The sequence below is a fragment of the Salvia hispanica genome, chromosome 5 (assembly GCF_023119035.1).
Source record: "Salvia hispanica cultivar TCC Black 2014 chromosome 5, UniMelb_Shisp_WGS_1.0, whole genome shotgun sequence".
Taxonomy (NCBI): Eukaryota; Viridiplantae; Streptophyta; class Magnoliopsida; order Lamiales; family Lamiaceae; genus Salvia; species Salvia hispanica.
In genome coordinates this window covers 22,318,785-22,344,650 of record NC_062969.1, presented here as the reverse complement: position 1 = coordinate 22,344,650, position 25,866 = coordinate 22,318,785, and the positions used below count along the sequence as shown (strand labels likewise).

Here is a 25,866-nt window from a genome sequence, read left to right as displayed (position 1 = left end):
TTAAACACAAATTTGCTGCTATTGAGGTTTGAACCTAGTTATCCAATTAACAATGGTTATACTCTACCATTCCACCAACAGAGCTTTAGGATATATTCGGCTCAATACATACTAAAACACATAAAATATAGGTTGATCAAAGGTTCACGTGATCGTGTGATTTTGCGATGTACATTGGTAATTTGTCAAATAGCATAATACAAAAGACACATTCTCAACCAATCCATTTTTAAAAGAATAACTATCTAGTATAGCCAAAAATACTCTCTCCGTCCTATTCAAACTGGCCACATTTTTTAGTGGCATGAAATTTTAAAAAGTGTTGTTAGTTGGAATAAAATAAAGAGGAAAAAATAATTGAATATTTTAATGAGGAGAGAGAAGAGAGAGAGTTATTTTTAAAATTGGAAAATGGTAATCTTGATTATGACAAATAGAAAAGGAAAGATGGTCATCTTGAATGAGACGGAGGGAGTAGCAATATGAGCCTATACCATGAGGATTGAGGATGAAGAAGAAAAGTTATCGAAGGACAAACAATAAAAAGCGGTGAACTCGTATAAATTATTCGCATTTTTCAACTACTAATAATACTTAGTAACTATTTATATTCAACTAAGCTAATTACTATACTATACGTTTATTTTATCCTTTTGGGGAAAGAAGAGGTCGAATCCTGTCTCCTTTTACAAAGCTAAACCCTAAATTTCAAAATCTCTCTCCTCTCAACCTCTTTCCCTCTTTTCAATTCATTTCTAGCTTTGTTAACTTCGGTGTACATCTCAAATCCGCAAACCATAAACCGAATTGTCGCTCCGAATCCGCAACATCATGTTCAGCAACCATGATTCTAGACTCCACGACGCCGGATCTTACCGACAGCGCCGAGTGTACGTTTTCATGTTTAAAGCGATCTTTGTTTTTGAAGCATATTGTTTTTGAGTTGTTTATAGGTGCTGACTGACTTGACTGATCACATTTCTTGACTTATTCTGTATATTTTTTTTTTTTTGGGTTTATGGGTATGGTTTCAGGAATAGAAATATTTTATGAATTGAGTGTTCAAAGACAGTTATTTTGAGCTTCTGTTTTGTGATTTCTTTTAGAATCATCGAATTATAGAGATATGTTATGTTTTGTGATTTTATTCTATTTGATACTGTAGTGATTTAGTTGGGCCGCCACCGATGATGAGTCCACCCCCTATGCCAGGTGGTGCTCCGCCCAGCTATGGCCGCGGAGGTCCTCATGTGGCACCTCCGTTTATGGTGGGTGGTGCTAGGAGTGGGTATCAGATTGATCATGGTGCTGGAAGAGGGTTTGGGGCTGGTTATGGTAGTGGTTTTACTGACCGAGGTAGAGGTGGAGGTGGGGGAGGGTTCGGTGGTAGAGGACATAGCTATAACGGCGTAGGAGATAGGGGTGGCCATGAAGGTGGGAGAGGAGGTCATTTCTCAGGAAGGAGTTTTGATCATGGTCGTGGAGGTGGTTTTAGTGGGGGTCGTGGTGGCAGAGGAGGTAGGTCGAAGGGGGATGACTTGGACAACATTTCGCTTCCTAAACCCGATTTTAGTGGGTTGATTCCCTTTAAAAAGGATTTTTATGTGGAGAGCCCATCTGTTAGGGCAATGACTGAGCAGGAGGTGATGATGTATCGTGCACGTCGTGAGATTACTGTTGAAGGACACGATGTCCCCAAACCTATCCGGATGTTTGAAGAAGCAAGTTTCCCTGGTACTTATGTGAAGCTCTTTGCTTTTAAATTGAAGTACTAAAATGGCATGCTAATGTATCTAGAGTTGGAAGCATTCCTTGATCCGGAAGTGATCAACCATGGGCTTGATCTAACCCAAGTTCATGGTTTCAGTGTATATTATATGTTTTCATTATGTAACTTTTAGCTTAGCTGATTGATAGTTTGCGTACAGGTTACTGCCTTGAGGTGATTGCCAGACTGGGGTTTGTTGAGCCAACGCCTATTCAATCACAAGGATGGCCCATGGCATTAAGAGGTCGAGATCTTATAGGCATTGCTGAGACGGGTTCTGGAAAAACTTTGTCGTATTTGCTGCCTGCTTTTGTTCATGTTAGTGCTCAGCCCAGGTTGGGTAAGTTCTTTATAGTTTCATGTCTAAGGAAATTGAGATGTTATCTTTTATTTTTCGTATGCTTGGAGATCTTTTATTTTATATGACTCCAAGTAAAATTCCAGCTCAAGGTGATGGCCCCATCGTACTAGTCCTAGCACCTACTAGAGAATTAGCTATTCAGATTCAAGAAGAAGCTTTGAAGTTCGGATCAGTTGCTAATATAAGAAGTACTTGTATATACGGCGGTGCTCCAAAGGGGCCACAAATTCGTGATCTTAAAAGAGGTATTCAACCTTGTTGATCCTGTCTTTCTTAAATTCATTTGTATAGTTTGTAATGAAATGTCTGCACACTTTCTTTTTTCAGGAGTTGAAATTGTCATAGCTACACCTGGTAGATTGATTGATATGTTGGAAGCTCAGCACACTAACTTGCGAAGAGTGACTTACCTTGTGCTGGATGAGGCCGACCGTATGCTAGACATGGGATTTGAACCCCAAATCAGGAAAATTGTTTCTCAGGTATTTATTTGCTAATCTGCATTTATTCTGTTTCTATTTTAGATTAAACATTTAGAAACTTACATTTAAGTGAAATGCAGATTCGCCCAGATAGACAGACCCTGTACTGGAGTGCCACATGGCCTAGGGAGGTGGAAACTCTGGCAAGACAGTTCCTACGCAACGCTTACAAGGTTCGTCCTACACCTTTAACCTATGATCTTCTTACACTTTCGACGTCTACCACAATGCTAGGACCTTGAAATGGTGCTGGAAGTCTGTTTTATTGTCAGAACACTTAATATTTAATGTATAACAGGTCATCATTGGATCTCAAGAACTGAAAGCAAATCAATCTATACATCAAATTGTTGAAGTTATGACTGATTTGGAGAAATATAATAGGTGACACAGGCGATAGACATTATAATGCACTTATAAGTTTCTTGCTTCTTACCATTTATTTCTTGCAGGTTGATCAGATTGCTGAAAGAAGTAATGGATGGGAGTAAAATTTTAATTTTTGTGGAGACTAAAAAGGGATGTGATCAGGTTACAAGACAACTAAGAATGGATGGATGGCCAGCTCTGTCCATACATGGTGACAAAAACCAGGACGAAAGGGATTGGGTTCTAGCAGAGTTTAAAAGTAGCAGAACTCCTATAATGATTGCTACTGATGTTGCTGCTCGTGGCCTTGGTAGGATTAGTCTAAAAGTATAGGTTTAGAGTCTCATTATGGTCTTTGAACTACATAGCTCGTCTCCCGGCTGTTCTTCATGTTCCTAATGATATAGTGGTTTGGGTGCCGAAGTTTTTCGTATTATGCACGTTGGCTGCCTACTACGGTATCTCTACGCTACGAGCATGGTGCCTTGGCCTAGTAATGACTTAGAAAATATTGAGATGATGCTGTTACTTTTCTGTTTCTCGAAAGTCCTGAGCAAAAGTGACAGAACCTCTAGAATACGCATGTTTTTTATAGTCCAGTGTGTCATAGGCTAATGAATCTCAATAGGTTACCTTGATTGTTGTGATATCCATATGATGGAGAATCAACATTATATGCGGACACAGGATTTAGTAGACTGTTCCATATACAGCGTGCTCCTTGCATGTGATCGAGCGACATAATTAAGGCTAAAGTGCCCATCCACTCTTAGGGAGCTAATAGTTGTGACAGCCGGTAGACTCGTGCGAGATTATTCATTGATTGGACAGTGATTTTGACAGTTGTGGAGCAGCTGCTTCTTATCCCTGCAAAGTAAGGTAGGCACATTTAAAAGATGTGTTATATCTTCAACAAGATCTCTTTGGATCATAGGACTGCAGGGATAAGGGGCCATATTCTTTTTGTGTTGCTTTTGAATTCTTATCTGATCCCAACTCTTTCTGTATGTTTCTCTAGATGTGAAGGACATTAAAGTCGTAGTCAACTACGATTTCCCTTCGAATTTGGAGGATTATGTCCATAGGATTGGCCGAACTGGCCGTGCAGGAGCCACGGGAACTGCTTTCTCATTTTTCACTCATGCAAATGTGAAGCATGCTAGAGAACTCATCAAGATTCTGCAACAAGCTGGGCAGGCCGTGCCGCCTCAACTTGCTGCTTTGTCACGAACTGCTGGAAATGATACGGGAGGTAATCGTGTTGACCGTGCTACTATCTTTCATTAGTGCTGAAATGTTTAACATATGTAGGAGTTTGTGGATGGTTGTTGATCTGAAAAATGTCGGTCGATCTATTGTTGTTCTAACCACGATGTTTCTGCAGGATCGGGGCGCAACTTCCGATCCCGAGGCCGAGGAGGCGGCGGCTTTGGCAACCGTTCGGGGTCTAATGTGATACCTATAGGTGGAAGAAGGCCTTATTAGTTTTGTGCCTTAAGTTTGTAATGGATGTACAAGTTTTACTATGATCTTTATTTGTGTATGCGCAATATGTTTTTTAAGGCATACTAGTTCTACTTCTACCTTTAAAGTGAAAAAAAAAACTCCATTTTACATCAAATCTATGCAGATTTGGGATGAGTTGATTTGTATGGATGCATCATATAACCTCAGAGGTGCATTAAAATGACAACACCTCCTAAAATAACTCCATACCATCATTCATAGTCAATTATTTGTACACTACACGTCGATGACACGTGGACAAATAATAAGCTGTCATATGGCAATAAAAAAATGCTCAAGTGTAAAAATCTCGGCCAACAATATACAACATTGTATATAACAATTTTTTTTCGGCTAGCAATATTCAACATGCTATATAGACTATAGATTGTTGTGTAGCATTTATAATATTGTTGGATATGTGGTGTCACCACTTTAAGAGGTGTTACACAAACCTATAAAACTCATTCATAACTATATTTATTCACTTACCTCGTTTTGTAATTTGATTTTATGAGTTTCGTTCCACTGTGAATGATTATCCCAACTTATTTACAAATAAATATTCTCTATTACCAAAAAAGCAGATATAATTATTTTTTAAATTCATTACTCTGTTTTTAATCTTTTTTCTCTGTTTTCTCTTTTAATTTCTCTACCATGTTACCGAGATGTATTTTTGTTATCAATAATTTTTCAATATAAGTATCATTGAATTCATATACTAGGAGTACTAGTATTTTGTAATTATGACTTTTGGGCTTATAGTCTGCCTATCACAAATCTAAAATTTTTGCTTCGAGAAAAAAAAATCTTCTTAAGTTTTAAAAAGATTTTTAATTAAAAATAATTGAATTATAGTCTATATTTCATTTAGTCTTCAAAGAGGAGAAAAATTAGCTCTACAAATTGATTTTATACAAAATATAATTTGGAATTCCACAGAAGAAAGGGCATTATTGTAAAAAAACCTTCTCTGAAACCCTAACACGCACCCACCCAAAATCAATTTCCCTATAAATCCCCAAAACCTAACCCCCATTTCGCCTCCACCCAGCGCCGCCGCCCTCTTCCACCCAGAGAAAATGACCACCAGATTCAAGAAGAACCGCAAGAAGCGCGGCCACGTCAGCGCCGGCCACGGCCGTATCGGCAAGCACCGCAAGCATCCCGGAGGTCGGGGTAACGCCGGAGGAATGCACCACCACCGCATTCTCTTCGACAAGTACCATCCCGGTTACTTCGGCAAGGTCGGTATGAGGTACTTCCACCGCCTCCGCAACAAGTTCCACTGCCCCACCGTCAACATCGATCGCCTCTGGTCGCTGGTGCCGCAGGAGGTGAAGGACAAGGCGTCCAAGGACAACGCGCCGCTCATCGACGTCACGCAGTTCGGCTACTTCAAGGTGCTGGGGAAGGGACTGCTGCCGGAGGGGAAGCCGGTCGTGTTGAAGGCCAAGCTCGTGTCGAAGAACGCCGAGAAGAAGATCAAGGAAGCTGGAGGCGCTGTTGTGCTCACCGCTTGATTTAGGGTTTTTTCCCCCAATTTAATTTTGCTTTTAAAATTTTATGAAATCGTGGATACTGGTGATATTGCTACTCTATGCTCTATTAGACGCTTTAATTGAAATGAATTTTGTGTTTTGGGATATTTCAGAGTAATGCAATTTTATTTTTGTTTTATGTTCCTTCTTTGAATGTTTTGATTAGGCATGTTAATTTGATTTTTGTTTGCTCAATTTGATTATGTTGGCTGGTAGTAAGCTATGCTTGATGCTCATTCTCTTAATTTGTTTGATGTGTTAGTGAATATGTTTTGATCAGAGTTTTAATCTCTATAATTTTGATTGACAAGGGGTTCTGTTGTTTGATTCATACAAATTCTGTGTTTGAAACTTTGGCTGATAAACTCTCCATTTCTGCTCCCTTATACGGAGTATTTGTTTTTTTAGCAGATTTAAATTGGGTGGAAATATTATTGCAACTTTGATGTTTAATATTTTCTGTTATTTGCCGATTTTCATCATACTATGTAAGAGCCTGTCTTGAATAGAATGATATGGTTAGTAGAGTAATATATGAAGGGGCAAATATATTTTCAATTGTTGCATGAGATTAATATCGGAAGGCAGAAATGAGGAACATGTTAGGAATCATAATGATGTCTTAATTCTTCATTCTCATATTTTGTTTTTGAAGAATCAACCATAGAAATAATATGCATCTTGGTAAATGAAAGCAATGATCATGTATAATGCTCACTAGGACTCATTGTTGGATCTGAAACCATTTTGGCTATTTTGAGGGATCAGAATTCGCTCGGCGCAACAAGGATTATTCACTAATCACTTAGCAATTCTTTCTTTTTTTTACATTATTATCAACAATCAAGATCTACTCTTTTTTTATGTTATCTACGGAGTATTTTATTTTTTATTTGTATCAATAATGCTTTTAAAATGGAGAGGTAAATTTTTGAAATGACACAATTTTTAAAGTAAAAGAGATATTGAAATAAAAGTGATTCAACTTAGTAAAAAATGAATCTCATCTTATTAGAGAGAAAAACAATTTCTTGAGATAGAATATTAATAATTTTAAGAGCATCCATATGGAATTGAGGGAGGATCCGTCAAACTTGAGGAAGCGCAACAGTCGTCCCGCTTCTTTGTGGACAACAAGGTGGCGAGTGTGCGACGAGACTGCCGGCGGCGTGGAGAGGGTCTTCAGAGGGGGGGGGGGGGGGTCTTGGGGGGATGTTCAATGTTTGATTAAATCTCAAAGCTCTTAAGAAATTGGGAACATCTCTTCAAGCACTAATCAGAGCCGTCCACGCAATAGCATAGGATAATTTCAAAGTCTCTTCGTAACATCCGCGTGAGTATGACCATTGACACAAAAAATACTCTTAAGTGTAAGCCAAGGATACGCGAAGTGACCGGTGAAGAGATCCGAGTGCACAACCTCCTTTTGCATACACTTAGGAAGAAGGTCGAAAAATTTAGTTCATAGATAGATTTCATTTTCTACGAAATTGTAATTTTAGTTCATTTTTTGAGAAGTCGTAAATTTAGTTTGTTTTATATGAAGTCGTTTTATGTAATAAACTAGTATGTACTCGTATTTCAATTGACAAGTAAAACAATGAATAGTGTAAGTTAATGTGAGAGTCATGAGGACATAGCGTTCATTGTAGGAATTGTGTCTTGGTACAGAAAAAGAGGGGAATGACGACGTGGCAATAGCGCATCCGTTGTTGATACCTAAATAAGGGATGAACCAAAATAGTACAATAGTTGTTTTTAATGGATCAAGGTAATGTTAGTTTCGTCAATGATCCCATACTAATACATGTAAGTATGAGTTTTAGGCTTTTAGTCGGCCTATGACTCAAACTTTGAATTATTGTAATAGTACAATAGTTGTTTTCAATAGCTCAAGATAGTGTTAGTTTCATCAATGATCGCATACTACTTCCTCCGTCCGAGAATAGAAGTCCTGTTTTTCCATTTTAGTTCATCCGCGAATAGGAGTCCCGGTTCACTTTTACTATAAATGGTAATAGGGTTCCACCTTCCACTAACTCATTCCACTCACATTTTATTTAAAACTAATATATACAAGTGAGACCCGTATTCCATTAACTTTTTTCCACCCACTTTCCTTAATATTTCTTAAAACTCATGCCGCCATAAATGAGACTCCTAATGGCAAATAGAGAAAGTAATATGTAAGTATGAGTTTTGGGGTTTTGGTCGGACCATGACTCAAACCTTGTATTATCGTAATATTCCGAAGATGATCAGTGAGGAGATCCGAGTGCACAATCTCCTTTTGCATACACTTAGGAAGAAGATCGATAAATTTAGTTCGTAGATTGATTCATTTTTTATGAAATTGTAAATTTAGTTCATTTTCCGTGAAGTCGTAAATTTAGTTTGTTTTCTATGACGTCGTTTAGTGATGTAAGTTAATGTGAGAGTCATGTTGACATGGCGTCATTGTGGAAGTTGTAGCTTGGTACAAAAGAAAGAGGGGAATGACGATATGGCGGAAGCGCATCCGTTGTTAATGCCTAAAGAGTAAAGGATGAACCAATATAAAAATGAAGTAAGTAATATAGTAGTGTAGTTGTTTTAGTGGACCCTTAATGTACCAAGGCAGTGTTAGTTTCATCAATAATTGCATCTGTAAGTATGAGTTTTGGGCTTTTACTCGGCCCATCTCAAACCTTGAATTATTGTAATATTCCTAATTATTGACGAAACCCTCTCACCACCAACACACCATTTCATTATAAATCCCCAAACCCTAGCCCCCATTTCGCATCTTCCCATCGCAGCCGCACTCTCTCCGCAGAAAATGACAACCAGATTCAAGAAGAACCGCAAGAAGCGCGGCCACGTCAGCGCCGGGCACGGTCGTATCGGCAAGCACCGCAAGCATCCCGGAGGTCGCGGTAACGCCGGTGGAATGCACCACCACCGCATCCTCTTCGACAAGTACCATCCCGGATACTTCGGCAAGGTCGGTATGAGGTACTTCCACCGCCTGCGCAACAAGTTCCACTGCCCGACCGTCAACATCGATCGCCTCTGGTCGCTGGTGCCGCAGGAGGTGAAGGACAAGGCGTCCAAGGACAACGCCCCGCTCATCGACGTCACTCAGTTCAGCTACTTCAAGGTGCTGGGGAAGGGACTGCTGCCGGAGGGAAAGCCTGTCGTGTTGAAGGCCAAGCTCGTGTCGAAGAACGCCGAGAAGAAGATCAAGGAAGCTGGAGGCGCGGTTGTGCTCACCGCTTAATTAGGGTTTTTTCCCCCAATTTGATTTTGCCGCTTTTTTATTTATGTTTTATGCAATCGGTTATACTTATGATATTTTGCTTACAATGAAAACTATGAATTTTGTGTTTCGTTTTATGTGATTTTGGATATTTTAGAGTAATGCGTTTTTATATTTGATAGCGTGTGTTAATTGGAATAAGCTTATGCAATGCTTGATTTGTATTAGTTGGATTTGATTATGCAGGCTTTTCATAATTCTCTGATTTCTTATATGAATTTTTGTTTATTTCTATGGTTTTTATGCTCTTTTTATGACCTTGTTCTTCTTGCATTATTTGATTTGCTTGGAAATGGTGGTTGATTTATGAATGCATTTGTTTGATCAGAGTTTGTATCATTAGAGTTTTGATTTGTAGTTTGATTCATTGCCCAAAGCTCTTAAGAAATTGGGAACATGTTCAATTCAAGCACTAATCAGAGCCGTCCACGGAATCTAGCATAGGATAATTTCAAAGTCTCTTCGTAACATCCGTGTGAGTATGACCATTGACACAAAAAATACTCTTTAAGTGTAAGCCAAGGATACGCGAAGTGACCGGTGAAGAGATCCGAGTGCACAACCTCCTTTAGCATACACTTAGGAAGAAGATCGAAAAATTTAGTTCGTAGATAGATTTCATTTTCTATGAAATTGTAATTTTAGTTCATTTTCTGAGAAGTCGTAAATTTAGTTTGTTTTATATGAAGTCATTTTATGTAATAAACTAGTATATACTCGTATTTCAATTGACAAGTAAAACAATGAATAGTGTAAGTTAATATGAGATTCATGAGGATATAGCGTTCATTGTAGGAATTGTGTCTTGGTACAGAAAAAGAGGGGAATGACGACGTGGCGATAGCGCATCCGTTGTTGATACCTAAATAAGGGATGAACCAAAATGGTACAATAGTTATTTTTAATGGATCAAGGTAATGTTGGTTTTATCAATGATCCCATATTAATATGTAAGTATGAGTTTTAGGCGGTTTTAGGCTTTTAGTCGGCCCATGACTCGCTCAAACTTTGAATTATTGTAATAGTACAATAGTTGTTTTCAATAGCTTAAGGTAGTGTTAGATCGCATACTACTCCCTCCGTCCGCGAATAGAAATCATGTTTTTTCATTTTAGTCCATCCGCGAATAGGAGTCCCGGTTCACTTTTACCATAAATGGTAATAGGGTCTCACCTTCCACTAACTCATTCCACTCACATTTTATATACAAGTGAAATCTCTATTCCATTAACTTTTTTCCACTCACTTTCCTTAACATTTCTTAAAACGCGTGTCGTCCATAAATGAGATTCCTAATGGCAGACGGATGGAGTAATATGTAAGTATGAGTTTTGGGGTTTTGGTCGGACCATGACTCAAACCTTGAATTATCGTAATATTCCGAAGATGATCGGTGAGGAGAGCCGAGTGCAGAGTCTCCTTTTGCATACACTTAGGAAGAAGATCGATAAATTTAGTTCGTAGATTGATTCATATTTTATTGTTAGGGGGTGGAACTAATGAATAGCAAGAAGTAGAGGGACCAAACTGCAAATGAGGATAAAAGGCATTTGGGGGTTTTGTTCTTTGTTCTTTGGCAAAATTGCCGTTGATGATTCTAACAACCAAGCAGTTGGGAGGTTGTGAGAGATCAGTCAGTTATGGGAGAGCTCAATCAGTTGAGGCTTGAGCTTAATCAAGATATAAAAGGAGAGCAGCTCATTCCTCTGCAGCAGTTGAGAAGTAAGATTCACTTTCTTTGTGAGACTCAAATTGTGTTCTTTATGGGATTGTATTGAGCGCATAGTGTGAGTTTGAGTGATCTTGTTCTAGTTTCGTATAGCTGTGATTCTTGTATTCCTTGGTGTGATTGAATAAAATTTAGATCGTCTTCTCCGTGGATGTAGGTCTTACGGCCGAACCACGTAATTCCATTTTGTTCTCTCTTTTCTATTCTGAGTTCATCCTTGCTGATTGTTCTTTATTGCAATTGGTGTTTGGGTATTCTGTAAATCGGAGCTTGTTCAACAAATTGGCGCCGTCTGTGGGAATTGAGAGGATCTACCGATTGCAATGTCGACCGCAAAGTTCGATTTAGAGAAATTCACGGGGAAAAATGATTTTGGGCTTTGGAAGCTCAAAATGAAGGCAGTCATGATGCAGCAGGGTCTTTGGGAAATCTTGAAGGGAGGGAATGATGGCAAGCCTGATAAAGAAGATGAGAAGGCAACCGTCAAGCACCAAGAACTCCAAGATAAGGCTTATAGTACTCTGATTCTCAGTTTAAGCGACAGAGTATTGAGGGAGGTCTCCAAAGAAGAGAGTGCAGCAGAGGTATGGGCTAAGCTTGAGTCACTATACATGACCAAGTCTTTGGAAAATCTGCTCCACTTGAAGCAGAAGCTTTTCACATTCAAGATATCAGAAGCTAAAACCATTCTTGAGCAGTTAGAGGAGTTTGGTAAATGCGTGGATGATTTGGAGATGATTGAGGAGAAGATCAAGGATGAAGACAAGGCCTTAATGCTCCTCAACTCACTTCCCAGCTGCTATGAACAATTCAAAGATGCCATTCTTCTGGGAAGAGATTCTAAGGTAACTTATGAAGAGGTTTATTCAGCTCTGAAGTTGAAGGAAATCCAAAAATCTGGCACAAGATCAATAGATACTGCTGCTGAAAGTTTGAATGTGAAAGCATACTCCAAGAAACCTGGCAAGAAGAAGTTTGCAAAGAAACAACAATCTTGGAAGGATAAGCAAAGTGAAGGCAAGGAAACTAGATCTTGCCATCATTGCAAGAAGCCGGGCCATATTAAGAAGGACTGCTATGCCTGGAAAAGAAAGCAGGCTGAAAATGAGAAGAAAACTGACACAGCTGATGTAACTGAAGAGATGGAAACTGGGCAGATTATGAATGTCGTTGATAAGGGAATTTTGCATTCTTGGATCATGGATTCAGGCTACAGTTTTCATATAACATCAAATAAAAGTTGGTTTATGGATCTTGAAGCAGCTGAGGGGTCAGTAACACTGGGAAACAATCACACTTGTGAAGTGAAAGGTATAGGATCAGTGAAGATGAGAATGTTTGATAGTTCAATCAAGATTTTGTCGGAAGTTAGATATATTCCTGCTGTAAAGAGGAATCTTATCTCTTTGGGAACACTAGAGAGAAAGGGCTTTAGTTTCTGTTCTGTTGGTGGAAAGATGCAAGTTTCAAAGGAAGGTGTCATCTACATGAAGGCAGCAAGGGTAAATAGCCTTTATTATCTTGATGCAGAGGTTATTACTGATCAGTTGAACATTACTGAGAGAATTGACAGAAGAGTTTGGCACATGAGGCTGGGACATGTTGGTGATGCAGGCATGAAGGAATTGGAGAAGAGGAAGTTTATTTCTTCCCATGATGCAGGCTCTGATGATAGCATATCCGGATGTGAAGAATGTATACTGGCCAAAAGCAAGAAGCTCACATTTCCTCAAGCCAAACACAGTTCAAAGGCTCCACTGGACTATGCACACAGTGATGTTTGGGGTCCGGCACAGACACAAAGCATAGGTGGAGGCAGGTACTTTCTTACCATTATAGATGACTATTCTAGAAAGTTGTGGTTGTATGTGATGAAAGAAAAGTCAGAAGCATTTTCTAAGTTTCAAGAGTGGTGCAAAGAAGTAAAATCTGAAAAAGGATGCTCTCTTAAATGTTTGAGGACAGACAACGGCTTAGAATTTTTGTCTTCAGAGTTTGATCAATATTGCAAGAAAAAGGGGATCAAGAGGCACAGAACCGTGCCAAGCAACCCACAACAGAATGGGGTAGCTGAGAGGGCAAACAGGACCATTTTGGAGAGGTTGAGATGTTTACTTTTCTCTTCTGGAATGCCCAAGAATTTCTGGGCAGAAGCAGCGGCTACAGCTGCTGTGCTAATAAACAAATGCCCTTCATCTGCTTTGGATTTTGACACACCGGATATGAGGTGGTATGGATCTAAAGGGGATTATGATAAACTGAGAATATTTGGCTGTAGAGCTTATGCTCATGTGAAGCATGGAAAGCTTGAAGCTAGGGCCCTCAAATGTGTGATGTTGGGATACCAAAGGGGAGTGAAGGGATATAGGTTGTGGTGCACAGAGCCGGGCAACAACAAGGTTATAATCAGCAGAGATGTAGTTTTTAAGGAGCAAGAAATGCCATATTTGAAGAAGGTAGCAGAGAGTACTCAAGTTGAGGTGGAGACTTCTGATAGATACAGAGAGCTGGCTGAAGAAGAAATGCCTGAGAGTGAAGTTAGTCCAGCAGATACTCAGAATATGGAAACTCATACTGGAGTACCTGATCAGCCAAGAATAACCAGAGAAAAGTCTAAGAGAAAGATCAAGCTACCAGCCAAGTATAGTGACTATGATATGATGTATTATGCACTTGCTATTGCTGAAAAAATCGAATATCATGAGCCCTCCAGTTATAAAGAAGCTGTCAGAAGTCATGAAAAGGATAAATGGTTGAGAGCTATGCAAGAGGAGATAGATTCTCTATATAAGAACAGAACATGGATTTTAGTTCTGAGGCCTTCAAATCAGAGAGCAGTGGGGTGTAAGTGGATATTCAAGAAAAAGGTTGAAGCTTTCCAGAATGATAACATAAGGTTCAAGGCTAGATTGGTTGCAAAGGGGTTTACTCAGAAAGAGGGAATTGACTACAATGAGATTTTTTCCCCAGTAGTTAAACACAGCTCAATCAGAATCCTCTTGGCCATTGTGGTTCAGAAAAATTGGGAACTTCACCAACTTGATGTAAAAACAGCCTTTCTCCATGGAAAGCTTGAAGAAACAATTTACATGGAACAGCCCGAAGGTTTCATCAGGCCTGGAGATGAAGGAAAAGTTTGCCTACTCAAGAAGAGTCTCTACGGTTTGAAGCAAAGTTCAAGGCAGTGGTACTTAACTTTCAATGATTATATTCTGAAGATTGGTTTTGAAATGTCTAAGTATGACAACTGTGTGTTCATTAAGAAGAAGAATGGATCTGTTGTGGCCTACTTATTGCTCTACGTCGATGATATGTTAGTCTCTGCTGCAGCTGTAGCTGAAGTCCAGGAAATCAAAGACCAGCTGAGGGTTCAATTTGAAATGAAGGATCTGGGTTGTGCAAGAAGAATCCTGGGGATGGATATTGTAAGGGACAGAGAAGAGGACTACATCAGCAAAGTTCTCAAGAAGTTTCAGCTTGATAGCTCAAAACCAGTTACTGTTCCATTGGCACAACAATTCAAGTTGAGTGCCAGTTAGAGCCCGGACACAGATGCAGGGAAGAGAGAAATGGAAAGAATTCCTTACTCCAGCATTGTAGGAAGTATCATGTACACCATGATATGTACTAGACCAGACTTGAGCCATGCCATTAGTGTTGCTAGTAGATTCATGGCTAATCCTGGAATGGAACATTGGCATGCTCTTAAATGGATTTTGAGATACATGAAAGGAACAGTTGATCATGGGATTGTGTTTGAGAAGCATGAGGGTGGACGAAAGGAGCCTTTGATAGGGTTCTGTGATTCGGATTATGCAGTAAGCTTAGACACCAGAAAGTCTCAAACCGGCTATGTCTTTTGTCTCTATGGGAGTGCTGTCAGCTGGAAATCTTGTTTGCAGTCAGTGGTGACTTTATCCACTACGGAGGCTGAATACATAGCATTGACTGAAGCAGTGAAAGAGAGTTTTTGGCTTAAAGGGATCCTCTCTGATTTTGGCATTGAGCAGCAGTCTGTAGAGGTAAATTGTGATAGCTCAAGTGCCATCTGCTTGACTAAGCACCAGACTTTCCATGAGAGGAGTAAGCATGTAGATGTGAGACTCCATTTCATCAGAGATGAGGTCAGTAAAGGTTCTGTAAAGATAGCCAAGATCTCAACCGAAGACAATGCAGCAGACATGTTTACAAAGACTTTGCCCAACTCCAAACTTAAGTTGTGTATGGAGCTGATCAACTTGGTTCAACAGTAGTGAAGGGTGATTAGAGAAGATGGCTTGAATCTGTTCAATAGCTCCAAGGTGGAGATTTGTTAGGGGGTGGAACTAATGAATAGCAAGAAGTAGAGGGACCAAACTGCAAATGAGGATAAAAGGCATTTGGGGGTTTTTGTTCTTTGTTCTTTGGCAAAATTGCCGTTGATGATTCTAACAACCAAGCAGTTGGGAGGTTGTGAGAGATCAGTCAGTTATGGGAGAGCTCAATCAGTTGAGGCTTGAGCTTAATCAAGATATAAAAGGAGAGCAGCTCATTCCTCTGCAGCAATTGAGAAGTAAGATTCACTTTCTTTGTGAGACTCAAATTGTGTTCTTTTTGGGATTGTATTGAGCGCATAGTGTGAGTTTGAGTGATCTTGTTCTAGTTTCGTATAGCTGTGATTCTTGTATTCCTTGGTGTGATTGAATAAAATTTAGATCGTCTTCTCCGTGGATGTAGGTCTTACGGCCGAACCACGTAATTCCCTTTTGTTCTCTCTTTTCTATTTTGAGTTCATCCTTGCTGATTGTTCTTTATTGCAATTGGTGTTTGGGTATTCTGTAAATCGGAGGAAATTGTAAATTTAGTTCATTTTGTGTGAAGTCGTAAATTTAGTTTGTTTTCTATGATGTCGTTTAGTGTCATAAATTATGTAAGTTAAGGTGAGAGTCACGATGAACCAATATAAAAATGAAGTAATATAGTGTAGTTGTTTATAATGGACCCTTAATGGACCAAAGCAGTGTTAGTTTCATCAATAATTGCATATGTAAGTATGAGTTTTGGGCTTTTGCTCGGCCCATCTCAAACTTTGAATTATTATAATATTCCTAATTATTGACGAAACCCTCTCACCACCAACACACCATTTCATTATAAATCCCCAAACCCTAGCCCCCATTTCGCAGCTGCACTCTCTCCTCAGAAAATGACCACCAGTTTCAAGAAGAACCGCAAGAAGCGCGGCCACGTCAGCGCCGGGCACGGTCGCATCGGCAAGCACCACAAGCATCCCAGAGGTCGGGGAAACGCCGGAGGAATACACCACCACCGCATCCTCTTCGACAAGTACCATCCCGGATACTTCGGCAAGGTCGGTATGAGGTACTTCCACCGCCTCCGCAACAAGTTCCACTGCCCCACCGTCAACATCGATCGCCTCTGGTCGCTGGTGCCGCAGGAGGTGAAGGACAAGGCGTCCAAGGACAACGCGCCGCTCATCGACGTCACACAGTTCGGCTACTTCAAGGTGCTAGGGAAGGGACTGCTGCCGGAGGGGAAGCCGGCCGTGTTGAAGGCCAAATTCGTGTCGAAGAACGCGGAGAAGAAGATCAAGGAAGCTGGAGGCGTTGTTGTGCTCACTGCTTAATTAGGGTTTTTTCCCCCAATTTGAGTTTGCCGCTTTTTTATTTATGTTTTATGCAATCGGTTATACTTATCATATTTTGCTTACATTGAAAACTATGAATTTTGTGTTTCGTTTTATGTGATTTTGGATATTTTAGAGTAATGCGTTTTTATATTTGATAGCGTGTGTTAATTGGAATAAGCTTATGCAATGCTTGATTTGTATTAGTTGGATTTGATTATGCAGGCTTTTCATAATACTCTGATTTCTTATATGATTTTTTGTTTATTTCTATTGTTTTTTATGCTCTTTTTATGACCTTGTTCTTCTTGCATTATTTGATTTGCTTGAAAATGGTGGTTGATTTATGAATGCATTTGTTTGATCAGAGTTTGTATCATTAGAGTTTTGGTTTGTAGTTTGATTCACAATGTTCTGTTGTTTAATTCAGTTTAATAATGTGGATTAACTTTGGCTGCTAACACAATTATCCTATCTTAATCAACCTTATTCTCAGTTGTAACTGCATCTCAACCTTGTACATAAATTCTCGGGATCGAACCCTCCTCTGTCGCTCCCCCATCCTACACAGCCGCCACTCCTACTTCAACCTCCTCCATAGAATGTCGACTCGGTTTCCCTCTCTTCCTCCATCACTGCCTCTCCTACCCATGCCTTCTTGCAAAATCCCTCTTGATAAAATAGATTGTTACTTGTATTTTATCTTCAATCATAGGATTGCTCAATTCATTTGTTCAAGTGATAAGTAAATGCCCTCTTATATTTGTGCACTTAGCAGATTTGCATTGAGTGGAACTATTAATTTGAACTTGGATGTTAAGTACTTTGCTGTAATTGGCTGTTTTTCATCGTACATAGTAAGAAGATTAGTGTTGAATTGAAAATAGTAGCCATGAAAATTTAAGGGACATGTTTTCAATTATTTATATTCTCATTTAGTTATGTTAGTACTATTATGTGCGATCTTTGCTTTTTCTTTTTCACGAATTTGGTATACAAAATAATTTAAAGGGATAAGGGGCCATATTCTTTTTGTGTTGCTTTTGAATTCTTATCTGATCCCAACTCTTTCTGTATGTTTCTCTAGATGTGAAGGACATTAAAGTCGTAGTCAACTACGATTTCCCTTCGAATTTGGAGGATTATGTCCATAGGATTGGCCGAACTGGCCGTGCAGGAGCCACGGGAACTGCTTTCTCATTTTTCACTCATGCAAATGTGAAGCATGCTAGAGAACTCATCAAGATTCTGCAACAAGCTGGGCAGGCCGTGCCGCCTCAACTTGCTGCTTTGTCACGAACTGCTGGAAATGATACGGGAGGTAATCGTGTTGACCGTGCTACTATCTTTCATTAGTGCTGAAATGTTTAACATATGTAGGAGTTTGTGGATGGTTGTTGATCTGAAAAATGTCGGTCGATCTATTGTTGTTCTAACCACGATGTTTCTGCAGGATCGGGGCGCAACTTCCGATCCCGAGGCCGAGGAGGCGGCGGCTTTGGCAACCGTTCGGGGTCTAATGTGATACCTATAGGTGGAAGAAGGCCTTATTAGTTTTGTGCCTTAAGTTTGTAATGGATGTACAAGTTTTACTATGATCTTTATTTGTGTATGCGCAATATGTTTTTTAAGGCATACTAGTTCTACTTCTACCTTTAAAGTGAAAAAAAAAACTCCATTTTACATCAAATCTATGCAGATTTGGGATGAGTTGATTTGTATGGATGCATCATATAACCTCAGAGGTGCATTAAAATGACAACACCTCCTAAAATAACTCCATACCATCATTCATAGTCAATTATTTGTACACTACACGTCGATGACACGTGGACAAATAATAAGCTGTCATATGGCAATAAAAAAATGCTCAAGTGTAAAAATCTCGGCCAACAATATACAACATTGTATATAACAATTTTTTTTCGGCTAGCAATATTCAACATGCTATATAGACTATAGATTGTTGTGTAGCATTTATAATATTGTTGGATATGTGGTGTCACCACTTTAAGAGGTGTTACACAAACCTATAAAACTCATTCATAACTATATTTATTCACTTACCTCGTTTTGTAATTTGATTTTATGAGTTTCGTTCCACTGTGAATGATTATCCCAACTTATTTACAAATAAATATTCTCTATTACCAAAAAAGCAGATATAATTATTTTTTAAATTCATTACTCTGTTTTTAATCTTTTTTCTCTGTTTTCTCTTTTAATTTCTCTACCATGTTACCGAGATGTATTTTTGTTATCAATAATTTTTCAATATAAGTATCATTGAATTCATATACTAGGAGTACTAGTATTTTGTAATTATGACTTTTGGGCTTATAGTCTGCCTATCACAAATCTAAAATTTTTGCTTCGAGAAAAAAAAATCTTCTTAAGTTTTAAAAAGATTTTTAATTAAAAATAATTGAATTATAGTCTATATTTCATTTAGTCTTCAAAGAGGAGAAAAATTAGCTCTACAAATTGATTTTATACAAAATATAATTTGGAATTCCACAGAAGAAAGGGCATTATTGTAAAAAAACCTTCTCTGAAACCCTAACACGCACCCACCCAAAATCAATTTCCCTATAAATCCCCAAAACCTAACCCCCATTTCGCCTCCACCCAGCGCCGCCGCCCTCTTCCACCCAGAGAAAATGACCACCAGATTCAAGAAGAACCGCAAGAAGCGCGGCCACGTCAGCGCCGGCCACGGCCGTATCGGCAAGCACCGCAAGCATCCCGGAGGTCGGGGTAACGCCGGAGGAATGCACCACCACCGCATTCTCTTCGACAAGTACCATCCCGGTTACTTCGGCAAGGTCGGTATGAGGTACTTCCACCGCCTCCGCAACAAGTTCCACTGCCCCACCGTCAACATCGATCGCCTCTGGTCGCTGGTGCCGCAGGAGGTGAAGGACAAGGCGTCCAAGGACAACGCGCCGCTCATCGACGTCACGCAGTTCGGCTACTTCAAGGTGCTGGGGAAGGGACTGCTGCCGGAGGGGAAGCCGGTCGTGTTGAAGGCCAAGCTCGTGTCGAAGAACGCCGAGAAGAAGATCAAGGAAGCTGGAGGCGCTGTTGTGCTCACCGCTTGATTTAGGGTTTTTTCCCCCAATTTAATTTTGCTTTTAAAATTTTATGAAATCGTGGATACTGGTGATATTGCTACTCTATGCTCTATTAGACGCTTTAATTGAAATGAATTTTGTGTTTTGGGATATTTCAGAGTAATGCAATTTTATTTTTGTTTTATGTTCCTTCTTTGAATGTTTTGATTAGGCATGTTAATTTGATTTTTGTTTGCTCAATTTGATTATGTTGGCTGGTAGTAAGCTATGCTTGATGCTCATTCTCTTAATTTGTTTGATGTGTTAGTGAATATGTTTTGATCAGAGTTTTAATCTCTATAATTTTGATTGACAAGGGGTTCTGTTGTTTGATTCATACAAATTCTGTGTTTGAAACTTTGGCTGATAAACTCTCCATTTCTGCTCCCTTATACGGAGTATTTGTTTTTTTAGCAGATTTAAATTGGGTGGAAATATTATTGCAACTTTGATGTTTAATATTTTCTGTTATTTGCCGATTTTCATCATACTATGTAAGAGCCTGTCTTGAATAGAATGATATGGTTAGTAGAGTAATATATGAAGGGGCAAATATATTTTCAATTGTTGCATGAGATTAATATCGGAAGGCAGAAATGAGGAACATGTTAGGAATCATAATGATGTCTTAATTCTTCATTCTCATATTTTGTTTTTGAAGAATCAACCATAGAAATAATATGCATCTTGGTAAATGAAAGCAATGATCATGTATAATGCTCACTAGGACTCATTGTTGGATCTGAAACCATTTTGGCTATTTTGAGGGATCAGAATTCGCTCGGCGCAACAAGGATTATTCACTAATCACTTAGCAATTCTTTCTTTTTTTTACATTATTATCAACAATCAAGATCTACTCTTTTTTTATGTTATCTACGGAGTATTTTATTTTTTATTTGTATCAATAATGCTTTTAAAATGGAGAGGTAAATTTTTGAAATGACACAATTTTTAAAGTAAAAGAGATATTGAAATAAAAGTGATTCAACTTAGTAAAAAATGAATCTCATCTTATTAGAGAGAAAAACAATTTCTTGAGATAGAATATTAATAATTTTAAGAGCATCCATATGGAATTGAGGGAGGATCCGTCAAACTTGAGGAAGCGCAACAGTCGTCCCGCTTCTTTGTGGACAACAAGGTGGCGAGTGTGCGACGAGACTGCCGGCGGCGTGGAGAGGGTCTTCAGAGGGGGGGGGGGGTGTTCAATGATTTGCTTGGAAATGGTGGTTGACATATGTATGCATTTGTTTGATCAGAGTTTGTATCATTAGAGTTTTGATTTGTAGTTTGATTCACAATGTTCTGTTGTTAAATTCAGTTTAATAATGTGGATTAACTTTGGCTGCTAACACAATTATCCTATCTTAATCAACCTGATTCTCAGTTGTAACTGCATCTCAACCTTGTACATAAATTCTCAGGATCGAACCTTCCTTCTCTGCCGCTCCCCCATCCTACGCAGCCGCCACTCCTACTTCAACCTCCTCCATAGAATGTTGACTCGGTTTCCCTCTCTTCCTCCATCACTGCCTCTCCTACCATGCCTTCTTGCAAAATCCCTCTTGATAAAATAGATTGTTACTTGTATTTTATCTTTAATCATAGGATTGCTCAATTCATTTGTTCAAGTGATAAGTAAATGCCCTCTTATATTTGTGCCCTTAGCAGATTTGCATTGAGTGGAACTATTAATTTGAACTTGGATGTTAAGTACTTTGCTGTAATTGGCTGTTTTTCATCGTACTATATAGTAAGAAGATTTGTGTTGAATTGAAAATAGTAGCCATGAAAATTTAAGGGATATGTTTTCAATTATTTATATTCTCATTTAGATATGTTAGTACTATAATGTGCGATCTTTGCTTTTTCTTTTTCACGAATTTGGCATACAAATTAATTTTTAATTTTAAATAAAATTAAAAGGATTAAACAAAAGTAGGGATGTTGAAATGGGTACCCGCGGGTATCCGCACCCGACGAGTCGGGTACCTGCGGGTATCCGGTTTCAGCCATGATGGCAATCCCGATACCCGTTCCGCACTGTGTTGGGTATAACCTGATACCTGACTTGGGTATCCTGCACCCGACGTTGCTGGTACCCGACCTGACCATGGTTTTTTTAATCTTATTTTTGTTGTAAACCCTACCTTGGTTTTTTTAATCTTATTTTTGTTATAAGAAGGTGGCAGCCGGCGGGTGTAAAAATGTGGAATTTAGAATTAAGAATCAAGAATCACATATTCACACTTTAAGAATCGAGAATATATATGTAACTTTTACTTTACAAATCAGAATTCCTTCCCAACAATTTTGAAATCAATAAAGAAATAAAAAAAAATATTCAAGAATCAATTAAAGATATGGAGTATTCCCTCCGTCCCACAAAAGATGTCACACTTGTAGGACGACACGGGATTTTAGGAGGTTTTATTTTGTGTGTTAAATGGAGAGAAAAAATATAATTTTTATATTCATGTGAAAGAGAACTTTTTCCAAAAAGAGAAATGTAACATCTTTTGTGGGATAAACTAAAAAGAAAAGTGTGACATCTTTTATGGGACGGAGGGAGTACTATGTAATATGTGAACTAAACAACAACTAACGGTAAAAGAAATAGGCTGGCGGGTGGAGACGTAGCCGACAGCGGATGCGGGTGGAGACATAGCCGACGGCAGATGCGGGTGGTGGCTGTGGAAGGAGAATCAAGACAGACATGAGAAAATAAGATTAACAAAAGTTAAAAAAACTTAATCTTAATTAGTAGAGGAAAAAAGATAAAAATAAACAATCGGGTAATTTTCGGGACAAATAGGTTTCCCGCTCGGGTATCGTATCGGGTCCGCAAAACACAAAATATGAATACCGATCCCGTCTCGTTTTCCGTTTCGGTCGGGTAGCGGATCGGGTTGGAAATTACCCGATACCCGCTACTCGTTTCGACACCCCTAAACAAAAGTGAGGGAAAATGCATTAAAATCAATTTTTACCGTGTACTTTTATTCTCTTGTTTATTCAAATATAAAAGTAAAATGGATAATTCGAGATTTGATTTTTTGTATACAATTAATGATATCAATTATAGTGTACTCTTTAAAGTAGTAGTATCAAATTAAAGGATTAAACATGAAATCAATGATAGTATGGGCTAAATGAAACTGCTGGTTTTTTGTTGGTTATGGTTGTCATTGGTTTTTAATTTTTTCTTCTTCTTGATTTCGACTCAAAATCGTTATTTGATGGTTTGGAAAATAATGGCATCGGAACTGCACCATTTGAACAGCGAAGCCAGTTCCGATTCAGCCCATTTATGACTATGACCTACCAATCCGATTTTGAGCCAACCTAGCCACCAGCTACAATATAACCTCACATTTGTTCATAAATGTAAAATAATATTTCTCGACATATTTTAAAAATAAATACATAAAATGTGATGTCATGTTTTATATCCAGCACTCTCATCTCTCTCTCATATATCAAATGGTGTTGGGCCACTGATATCCAACTCAATTTGCTTGAGCATGTGGGCTCTATACCCATCATTAAAGTTATAGTTGCCTCTCCTCAAATGGAAACTTCCCAATAATGGATCCACTTTTATTATTCTATTTTCAATAAATAATTGATGGCTATTTGGTGTCTCCTTTCCGAAAATCACCACTTTTATACTATAATTATCTTCAACAATTTCGCACTCATTTTCTGTAAATATCATATTCTCTCCGTCCAAAAAAAATAGTAACACACAATTAATATAAAATTGATAAAGTAAGATAGATGAGAGAAAAAGTAGATTAAGTAGGAGATAAATGAGAAAAAGTAAGAGAGAAAAGGAGAAAAAGTGGGTAGAATATAAAAGAAAATTTTAGTAATGACAAAACGAGACTATTTTTCATGGACGAGGGAGTATCAAATAGTGATTTTACTCCAACCATTTACACTAAGCTTAAAACTTAAAAGAATATTCTCTATCAGTAGTATCTTTTCATTACCCATAATAAAATTTTAAAAAAAAATGGTTTGAGTTTGTTTATTATAAACCAAAAATGGGTATATTTGACTTAAAAAACCAAAATGGAATATGTTTTAGAGTACCATTAGAGCTAATGGCCTAATGCTACATTTTAGGTTTAAGAATATGAGATATTCTAAGAAGCTCCTTGATTCATAGTGTAGAAAGATGTTAAGAAGCTCTGCAAATTTCAATCCTATTTTTAGCTCATTTATATTTTTAATTAGACCGATGTGCATGTAAGTAATTATTGTATTTTATGTAATGATAAACTATTTTACCATATAAGATGTATATCGAAAAAAAGAATATCATATGACTATGCAATAAAAGATCTGATATCTAAGATCCATTATTTGTTTATCTGGAAGAAGAAAGTCTAAAGGAGTTGATATATTTGACTATCATAAACAACGATCCATCACAATAATATTTCACACTCTTATTTGCAGAAGGCATTTAATTTTTAAAAATGTACATCCGATTTTGCTTGGCTCTTTATTTGAACTTTGGCTCACCATAATTGGTGATTTGCACATTTTGTCTTCAAGGCACAAATGCAATAAAACAGAGTATATAAAATTATTATGTAATATGCACAACTAAGTGGATCAAATAATTCAAATATAAAAACTCGAAATATGTCATATATTACCATTCAACTACCTCAATTGAGCACATTTGTTTCTTAGTTTAAAAAAAGAAGATGGTTGGTGGAGTGAGTGTAAAACAACCATTAAACTCTAAGTGGATATCAATATAGTCCACACATATAAAAAAGTGACCCCTCATACATAGGATAGAAAGGATTGAAAAACATTACACAATAGATAGTGACAAGAAAAGCACAATAATTACATGCAATAGAATCAAGTGATAATGGGATGTTAGTGTACATTTCCCTTATGATGTCATTTCACATTAGAAAAAGTGACATTTATGGTCCCTTTTATATATGTTGACTTACCATAGCTTTGAGTTTTATAAGTTGAATGCATAAGACTATTCACTTATTGATCGTGCATGTTATAGAATGGTTAGTGTTTGTTGGTAATTCACTTTTTTTTTTTATAAAAAGGATCAGTAATATTAGGTCATCATTTATCTTCATGATAGACTCAAATTAATCTTCAATTTATTGGATGGAGGGAAAACATTTTACTCATAGTTCATATTTCCTATTTAATGTGTTTTTTAAAATAGAAAAGTACTTTATGTTCTCATTTCATTAATTCTTAATTTTTAAAAATAGTGTGATTTAACGATGAAAATAATTTGACTTACGATTGTCACAAAGTTGTACTGTTCTCGAATTTCTAAGATGGATAGATTAGGTAAAGGTTTAAAGATGATGTTCGATTAGGCATATATTTTGTTAGCTAGAGAATTGCCTATAACTCCTATTTTATTCTTGAGAAGGTATATAATGATAACTATACGACTTTGAATAATTGATCTCTTTAATCTATATGTATCATATTAATTGGGTTGATCATATTAGTTTTTAAAACAATTAAAAAGGTGTCCCTTAAATGATTATGTATATTCACTCACAATAATAATTTGTACTCCATGTTTGTAGCTACATTCATTACAATGAATACATCTTTAATTCATTGAACCTTTTGATAAAGTAAAAAAATAAGCACAAGAACCTCACAAATGTTGATATATCACGAATAAGTGATATAATACAGTTAAAATAGTCGACGAAGCGGCGGACGCAAGTTTTTTACACTGGGGGTTCTAAACCACATAACACAAGAAAAATGAGTAAATAAAAAATTTAATCAAGAAAAAAATGGAAATAACAAAATATTGCACTTGTAGGATTTGCACTCAGGCCAACAATAACTCAAAATTTTTAACCCAAGTACATAACCACTTGAACTACTACTACAATTCAATATTTCCCATATAATATAATCTGTAAATTGGTGGGGGTTCCATTGGCCCCCAACCCTAACATGAAGGTCCGCCTCTGAGTCGACATATTGTACAACTTACACATAGACACGGTTGCATCGTTCACACGGTTGGCATAAATGCACT

At 37.9% G+C, this 25,866-nt stretch overlaps 5 protein-coding genes and 1 long non-coding RNA gene across 7 annotated transcripts; all 6 read left to right on the top strand.

The window, feature by feature from the left end:
* The first annotated feature begins 640 nt into the window (after window positions 1-640).
* On the top strand, window positions 641-4,523 carry LOC125189014 (DEAD-box ATP-dependent RNA helicase 20-like). Of its 2 annotated transcripts, none has more exons than XM_048086180.1 (10): window positions 641-890; window positions 1,166-1,734; window positions 1,929-2,108; window positions 2,213-2,374; window positions 2,457-2,611; window positions 2,692-2,784; window positions 2,910-2,995; window positions 3,064-3,290; window positions 3,824-3,859; window positions 3,999-4,140. In XM_048086180.1, the coding sequence occupies exons 1-9, from the start codon at window positions 832-834 to the stop codon at window positions 3,856-3,858; spliced, it is 1,566 nt and encodes a 521-aa protein (XP_047942137.1). In that variant the 5' UTR covers window positions 641-831; the 3' UTR covers window position 3,859; window positions 3,999-4,140. The 2 variants fall into 2 exon arrangements, with proteins under 2 accessions (XP_047942137.1, XP_047942136.1); XM_048086179.1 differs by lacking the exon at window positions 3,824-3,859 and adding an exon at window positions 4,365-4,523 and having other exon boundaries at window positions 644-890; window positions 3,999-4,232.
* Window positions 4,524-5,521: 998 nt separating this feature from the next.
* LOC125189015 (60S ribosomal protein L27a-3) lies at window positions 5,522-6,169 on the top strand. The gene has a single exon (XM_048086181.1). It carries the CDS (start codon window positions 5,572-5,574, stop codon window positions 6,010-6,012), a length of 441 nt encoding a protein of 146 aa, XP_047942138.1. The 5' UTR covers window positions 5,522-5,571; the 3' UTR covers window positions 6,013-6,169.
* A 2,679-nt stretch (window positions 6,170-8,848) lies between these two features.
* On the top strand, window positions 8,849-9,398 carry LOC125189016 (60S ribosomal protein L27a-3-like). Its single transcript, XM_048086182.1, has one exon. It carries the CDS (start codon window positions 8,849-8,851, stop codon window positions 9,287-9,289), a length of 441 nt encoding a protein of 146 aa, XP_047942139.1. The 3' UTR covers window positions 9,290-9,398.
* Window positions 9,399-16,242: 6,844 nt separating this feature from the next.
* On the top strand, window positions 16,243-16,698 carry LOC125189017 (60S ribosomal protein L27a-3-like). Its single transcript, XM_048086183.1, has one exon. It carries the CDS (start codon window positions 16,243-16,245, stop codon window positions 16,681-16,683), a length of 441 nt encoding a protein of 146 aa, XP_047942140.1. The 3' UTR covers window positions 16,684-16,698.
* A 1,000-nt stretch (window positions 16,699-17,698) lies between these two features.
* On the top strand, window positions 17,699-18,295 carry LOC125189018. The gene is made up of 2 exons (XR_007170803.1): window positions 17,699-18,004; window positions 18,137-18,295. It is a non-coding gene; the product is annotated as an uncharacterized LOC125189018 (long non-coding RNA).
* A 998-nt stretch (window positions 18,296-19,293) lies between these two features.
* On the top strand, window positions 19,294-19,941 carry LOC125190505 (60S ribosomal protein L27a-3). The gene has a single exon (XM_048087826.1). It carries the CDS (start codon window positions 19,344-19,346, stop codon window positions 19,782-19,784), a length of 441 nt encoding a protein of 146 aa, XP_047943783.1. The 5' UTR covers window positions 19,294-19,343; the 3' UTR covers window positions 19,785-19,941.
* Window positions 19,942-25,866: the final 5,925 nt, after the last annotated feature.